Here is a 7096-nt window from a genome sequence, read left to right on the forward strand (position 1 = left end):
CCCCCCACAGGTCTCTGGTCACCAGCTCAGGTACCCTAATATGGTAGCGAGAACTCACACAGTGATTTAAAGGGCCACGCCCGTGCCCTGTTAGGGCTGAGTGGGTTAGAGATTATGATGATGTCACAATACAGGTGACAGATGGGGGCGTCGAGTGGCATTGTCCTGTCACAAGGGCTTGGGCGTCTTAGGTGGAGGTAGAGGGTGGGGCACCGAAGGGGCAATGCGCTGTCCGAGTGCTGCCCTTGGGGCGACGTGGGGCAAGTGGCTCAACAGACGCGGAGTCCAGGCGACCACCGTCTGAGAGGTAGAAAGGGACCCTGCCCCGCCCTTTTCCTAAGGATGGGAGAACTGGTTCAGACCCAGGCAGGGTCACCGCATCACCCTCTTCCGCGGCCAGACGACCGTCCCAGCCCCCGGCTCACACCTGGAGACACCGCCAAGAAGCCCTCACCCCTCGCATTGTCCTTCTGTCCCGCCAGCCTGAACTACACTTCCCGAGGTGCTCCGGGGTCCCCAGGGGCGGGGCCCACTTGGGCTGTCGGGGGTGGGGAGGGGCCGGCACGTGCCGCCTCTCTCAGCCAATGCGGAGCCCTGCGGGGAGGTCACGTGCCGCTGTTTGGCGCTTTTGTGCGCGCCCGGGTCTGTGGGTGCTCAGAGTGTGGCCAGGCGGCTCGGACCGAGCAGGTGGGTGCGGGGCTCCAGGAGGAGGTGGCGGCGGCGGCTGCAGGCTGGGGGCAGCGAGAGGGACGCGGCCGGAGGGAGGGGCAGGGTCTTGGCAGCGACCCCTTGCTGGAGGGCGGCGGGCGGGGCCGCGGCCCCAGAGGGTCTGGCGGGCGGGGATCGCTCCGCTTTGTGTGTGGCTCGGGCGGAGCCTCGGCTTTGTCCCTGCTCCCCGGGGGCGCGGCTGTGGTGGGGAAGGGGCGCAGCCTGCTGGGCGAGCTCGGTGCGTTAGCCCCGGGAGGTCGTCGAGGAGACAATAGGGGGCGTAGGCCCTCGTTTGGCCCCCACCTTCCTCCTGCAGCCGCGGCCCCGCTGGGGTCCCCATTGTCTGAAGGGGCGGGGCGGCGCCCCCAGGGAGCAGCGCCCGAGAGGCTGACACCCCATGAGAACGCTCCAGTCCTCGCGGCGTGGGGCGCGGACCGCTTGGGTGGCGGCAGATTGGAAGTGAAGGAAAGAGGTGGTGAGCCGATGGTGGGGTACCCCACGGTTTTTTTCCGGGGACTGCCCCACCCGCCCAGCTGCGGCGAGGGTGGGGGCCGCCGCAAGGTGTTTTTGGCGGGAGTTGGTGGGGGCGTCCGCACGGGGCGAGCCCGGGAAGGGCGGAGTTACCCGGATAGGACCGTTAGCCCCGCCTATCCCGCCCCTTCCCACGCGCGCGGGCTCCGGGGTGTTGTGAGTTCGGGGAGATTCGAAAAGGCGCGGGGAGGAAGGGGCGGGGCCAGAGGCCGGAGTGTAGGGCATGCTCTGATTGGTCGGGGGCGGCCTGCCGCTTTTCCTCGCTTGGGCCAGGGCCACGCCCACCCTGGATCTGATGCTGAGTCTACTGCTCCTCCGGGGTTAGACCGTGTTGCTGACTCGGATTTTAAGTTCCAGGTGTTGAGACCCTGTATGCCTACGGTTTTGGTACTAGTCTGGGGTTTACAAGAATCATGACCTTTAAAAAAAAATCAAGGGATGTAGAATTTTTCATGAAAAAATTCTACACAAGGCAGCAACTATTGTAACCTAAAACCTAGAGGTTCATAAAAACTAATTAATGTTACCAGCTGTTGGACAAGGAGCTTAAACCGCAGGAACAATGGGAGTTCGACATTATTGGTTAATATTAGCTTGGGCGTTTTGTTTTCCACATGGCAGACACAGACAAAGCAGGGTTGGGTATTTCATTTGCACAATGAGTTGTAGGCAGTGTTAAGATGGCTCCGGTCTCACTAGGCGTTGAACCTGGAATATCTTCTCACCAGGGGGAAAATATAGGGGAGGAAAAAATCTTGTGACATAAACTCCATCTAATTTTAAAAATATAAGTATTTTTTGAACAGGCAAGCTCAGTTAACTTCATCTTCTGCAACCAGCGTTCTATTCAATTCAGATTTTCCAGTGTTGGAGTATTTTATGGATTTTTATAATTTTCTAGTTAATGATGTCTTATTTAATCCCACAGTAGTGATTTTTCTGACATTGATTTATATGGATGTGATTTGAGGTCCCTTTGAATCGATGGCATGGAAATGCAAAGAAATTGATCGCATGCTTTTGAAAATCGTTTCCAGGGTTTTCCTTGCTAGTGGATTGTGTAGAATACACTGCCAGTCTCTTGTCTTCTGTTCACCATGGCTTCTTCTGGTAGGTAATCTATTTGGAAAATCCGAAATTGTGATGGGCTTCTAATTTTAGAATAGGAGATGGCTCAAGTCTTAAGCTTATAATTTGGCACTTGTGCTTTGGTCTTACCAAAAAAAAAAAAATCTATTTTATAAATCAGAGAATAATTAAAAAAGAAAAAATTAGTATTACTTGAATGTACTGAGAGCTCATAATTATTATTTCATTATTAGATGATTTGGCTTGGTGTAAAGCAAAATGTGGAGTTTTGCGTAAGTCTTTGTTTTGTTCAGGGAAATGATTGTCAAATACTGATATCTTAGAATGGTATTTATTAATCCAAAAATGTTGAGCTTTGTTTTTCTGGGAGGTGGTATTTAGATAATAATTTCTTGCCTGTAAACACAGCTGCTTCATCAGCCCTAATTCTATTCATTAAATTGATTTGGTTTTTAGAAAACGGTAGAACAGTTTATTAGAATAGGAAAACTCCATTTTTCTGAATATATTATAAATATGATCAAATCCAGATATCCAGGTGAAGGAACTGGAGAAGCGTGCCTCAGGCCAGGCTTTTGAGCTGATTCTTAGCCCTCGATCAAAAGAATCTGTCCCAGAATTCCCCCTTTCCCCTCCAAAGAAGAAGGATCTTTCCCTGGAGGAAATTCAGAAGAAACTAGAAGCTGCAGAAGAAAGACGCAAGGTAAACATCAATTCACAGAAACCAGGATATTTATTAATGTAATATGGCAAATCTGTGTTATTTTTATAAGAGGAGGAAAACAGAATTGTAGCCAGATGGTGATTATAGCTGTGTGAAAATTACATATGCCAGTGGTGGGAACAAAATACCAGCTATCATTTATTGAGCTCCTATTGTGTACCATCTCCTTTACTTATATTCTCCTTTTCTACAGTGACCCTAGAGGGTAGGTGTTGTCTGAGATACTAGATTAGAAAATGGTCTCAGGAATGTTGTCATTTTTCTGAGTCATATAGCTAGTGAGTATTGGAGCCAGAATTCAAGCCCAGGTCTGCCTGAAACCAAAGTTCATGCTTCTCATGCTTTCTTTTTGAAAAATAGATTTGTTGGTGGATGATTCTTTTTTTGTCTCTTAAGGTTTGGGGTTTTTTTGTTTTGTTTTTTGGGTTTCTGTGTATGTCTGTGTGGTTTTTTTTGTTTGTTTTGTTTTTTGAGAGCTGTACAATAAAAACATTTTAAATTGCTAGTTATGTGATTGTGTTGCTCAGCTGGCATACTGGTATTGTGGCAGCTATTATCTAAGTACTGCTGTTATAGAGTAGCTATCTTTAAAAAGAACTAGTCAGAAAAGTCAACAAATATTAATATGCTTGTTATAGAAAAATTGAGAACCGCAGAAGTTTATAAGTAGGAAATTAAAAGTATCCGTTATCTTACTTCGCAGAAATAACTATTAACATTTTGGTGTATTTCCCTCTATTCAACGTTTCATTAAGAATTGTACAGAAATTCTCATTTAGTCCCCCTTTCCAACAACCTTGTTTGGGGTAAGTGGGTTTAATTTTAAAATTAGAGAAATGAAGGCACAAAAAGTTGAAGCAGTAAGCTGCCTACGACCAACACGGTTAGTGTTTTGAAGTCTGGTACCTGTAACCACACACATACACTTTGGGCCCCTTTTTAAGCTGCTGTAGCATGTGCTGTGCACCTTTTGGTGCCGCATGTTTTATGTACGTGTGCTGACCCACTGTCAACATGGAATTATTTCCCCAGGAAGAGTGGCTGTGTTTGCAATGGTGTTTCATCTCCCACCTGCTCTTCTGTTTAGTTTGAGTTGATGGAGTTTGATGGAGTTCACTTAGTTTGAGTTCATGGAAGAGATGCAGCCGAAGGCTGGACAGAGACTTTTTTTAGGAATCAGTGCTGGCCCTGTAGTCATTAGTCTGCGCTTTACATAGTAACTGGCTAAATATAGTGAAACTCTTATCACGACTGGGATTTTGAAGAAGAGAATTAACAGAACCAGTGGCAGATGCTCTGAAGTTTTCATGCAAGTTGATGCTTCCAAACACATTGGAATCTGTTTGGCAATAAGCTATTCTGAGTCTGTTGAAGGAGGCACACCGTGGTAACAGAGCTCCAGTGGTCTGGAATTTAATGCAGCTTCCACAGAAAAAAGCTAATAAGCCTTTCCTTGAAACAAATCCTCTGACTTAAATAGTAATCTGGAGGCTTAGTCTTAAATTTTCTATCATTGCCATGTATTTTCTTTTTAGCAATATGGTTACATTTTTTATAATGACCTAATTTTCTTTAGGTAGTCTTTGAAGTTAAAAAACCAAAATTCTTTACAATAAAGTGCCATTCCTAAGTGCATGTCACCCAAGTCATCTTGATACCATTAAGCAGTAAATCTTACGAATATTTCCTTAAGGAATAATTGGGCAAGAATCTGAACAAATATGGGCAGTCTTCCAAAGTAAATACAAACACTAGAAAAAGAATATAATTTTCACGGTATTTTGATATGGATAATTCAGGTCCTGACTTCAGTATTATTTAGAGATCTAATTTTCTATCTTCAATCCTCAATAATTTCTTTTGTGATTTTTAACTATGCTAAATAACATTTCAGAGAGCCTAGCCTGTTAAATTTTTTTCCAGTCCCATGAAGCTGAGGTCTTGAAGCAGCTTGCTGAGAAACGAGAGCATGAGAAGGAAGTGCTTCAAAAAGCGATAGAGGAGAACAACAACTTCAGTAAAATGGCAGAAGAGAAGCTGACCCACAAAATGGAAGCCAACAAAGAGAACCGAGAGGCGCAAATGGCTGCCAAACTGGAGCGTTTGCGAGAGAAGGTTGGTGTCTCTTCCTGGCTTTGAGGGGCTTAAGAGCTTGAGGTTTGATACACCGACGAAGTGGCTTGAACTCTCTGCCTTGATCACATGTGCTTGGTGTCTTTGTCATCAATTTTGGGGTTAACATGTTAAATCAGAGGCATCTTATATTAAATAAGAAGGAGTATTCACCAATTTCCAGCATTAATTGCACATTCTTTGGAAGAGCAGTAGAAGGCTGAATCATTAGGTTCCATGAGTGACCCAGGAAGTTCAAAGATGATGTCTTAGAACTCTAATTTTGTGATTCCCATAATATATAATTATATAATAATAGTATATTATTAAATATGTTATATAACATGCGTACTGATGCTGATTTGGGCCTCTTGGGGGGTGACCTGGCAGGCTTTTTTTACTTGACTGATGATATGTACTGTTTCTTTACAGGACAAGCACATTGAAGAAGTGCGGAAGAACAAAGAATCCAAAGATCCTGCTGATGAGACTGAAGCTGACTAATTTGTTCTGAGAACTGACTTTCTCCCCCTCCCCTTCCTAAATATCCAAAGACTGTACTGGCCAGTGTCATTTTATTTTTGCCCTCCTGACAAATATTCTAGAAGCTGATGTAGGACTGTATAGGTAGATCCAGACTGTATGATGTTGTTTTAGGGGCTAAAGGGGAGAAACTGAAAGTGTTTTACTCTTTTTCTAAAGTGTTGAAGTCTTTCTAATGTAGCTATTTTTCTTGTTGCATCTTTTCTACTTCAGTACACTTGGTGTGCTGGGTTAATGGCTAGTACTGTATTGGCTCTGTGAAAACATGTTTGTGAAAAGAGTATGTAGTGGCTTCTTTCAAACTGTTAGATGCTGAATATCTGTTCACTTTTAAATCCCAATTCTGTCCCGATCTTAACAGATGCTACTGTACTTGAATGGTTAATAAAACTGCACAGTGCTGTTGGTGGCAGTGACTTCTTTCTGTCCAGGTAATAAATTGTCCAGTGATAGAGACCCTCCTAGTTTATATTTGTTCCAGATGGGGCCTTTAGGCTGGCGGAAATACCCAGTACACACATCACTGTGGGTTCTCTGCCCTGGAGTTTCTCGCTCCAGAGTTGTATGCATTGTCTTCTTCCACAATCGTCACTTTGTTGTGATGCCTCGGCTCCGATCAGCTGTTACGATAGTGTTTCAGATGTTTATTGGCAAACAAACATTTTTTGTTTCTGTGCCCCCATTAAAAAGGCAAATGGTGTTTCTAGAGAACAGTTTAGAGAAATCTTAAGATCCTAGTTAGATATATTTGATGGTTTATTTGCTTTATGTTACAGCTGGGGGTGGCGTGAATCCTAATGCTTTCCTGCCATAGGAGCCATTTCTCAAGAATCAAAAGAGTAGTAAAACCGTGTATACCACTATAGCAACCCTTATGAACTGATAAAGGGAACCTTATTTTCTGGAGCAGCACTGACTTGGGTGGTGAAGGTTGGCAGTTGCTTCATCTTGTATCCAGAGGCTACAGTATTCACAGTTGTCAAGGATTGCCTCTCAATGCCGGGAAAGCCTTTGGCAGCTTTCCTAGGCTATTTGGGAAATAGCCTTAATTACATATGATTATTTGCTTCTCAGACATCTGTGGAAAAGCTCCTGGAAGCCACACTCCTTGAAAGTTTCCAGGATGACTGCTAATACTGCAGTGGGGTCTGCATGTTGCCATACTTATGCCTCTGCAGCTCTTGATTTGGGTTTTACCAAACTTAAAGTAATAGCCTACCAACCTTTCTTCTATGTTGTTAGGATTAAGTGAGTGTGTGTGTGTGTGGAGCACACTTAGAACCGTATTTAGTATATGTTTAGCACTATATATAAATAACTTTTTAACCAGAGGCTAGTGAGTGAGCTAAGTATATACTCGAGGTAGAAATGACTATGAAGTTTTTGTAT

The 7096-nt window shown here is 44.6% G+C and overlaps 1 protein-coding gene across 2 annotated transcripts; it reads left to right on the forward strand.

The window, feature by feature from the left end:
* The first annotated feature begins 216 nt into the window (after nucleotides 1-216).
* Nucleotides 217-6576, forward strand: STMN1 (stathmin 1). Of its 2 annotated transcripts, none has more exons than XM_007459133.1 (5): nucleotides 217-307; nucleotides 2277-2349; nucleotides 2859-3031; nucleotides 4976-5167; nucleotides 5597-6576. In XM_007459133.1, exons 2-5 carry the CDS (start codon nucleotides 2337-2339, stop codon nucleotides 5666-5668), a joined length of 450 nt encoding a protein of 149 aa, XP_007459195.1. In that variant the 5' UTR covers nucleotides 217-307; nucleotides 2277-2336; the 3' UTR covers nucleotides 5669-6576. The 2 variants fall into 2 exon arrangements, with proteins under 2 accessions (XP_007459195.1, XP_007459194.1); XM_007459132.1 differs by lacking the exon at nucleotides 217-307 and adding an exon at nucleotides 575-687.
* Nucleotides 6577-7096: the final 520 nt, after the last annotated feature.

Source organism: Lipotes vexillifer, unplaced genomic scaffold (genome assembly GCF_000442215.2).
Source record: "Lipotes vexillifer unplaced genomic scaffold, Lipotes_vexillifer_v1.1 scaffold496, whole genome shotgun sequence".
Lineage (NCBI taxonomy): Eukaryota > Metazoa > Chordata > Mammalia > Artiodactyla > Lipotidae > Lipotes > Lipotes vexillifer.

Excerpts from the sequence above, each read along its gene's own strand:
- STMN1 (XM_007459133.1), top strand. Across the intron at positions 3,032-4,975 it reads CTGCAGAAGAAAGACGCAAG|TCCCATGAAGCTGAGGTCTT; the intron begins GTAAACATCAAT and ends ATTTTTTTCCAG. Across the intron at positions 5,168-5,596 it reads TGGAGCGTTTGCGAGAGAAG|GACAAGCACATTGAAGAAGT; the intron begins GTTGGTGTCTCT and ends GTTTCTTTACAG.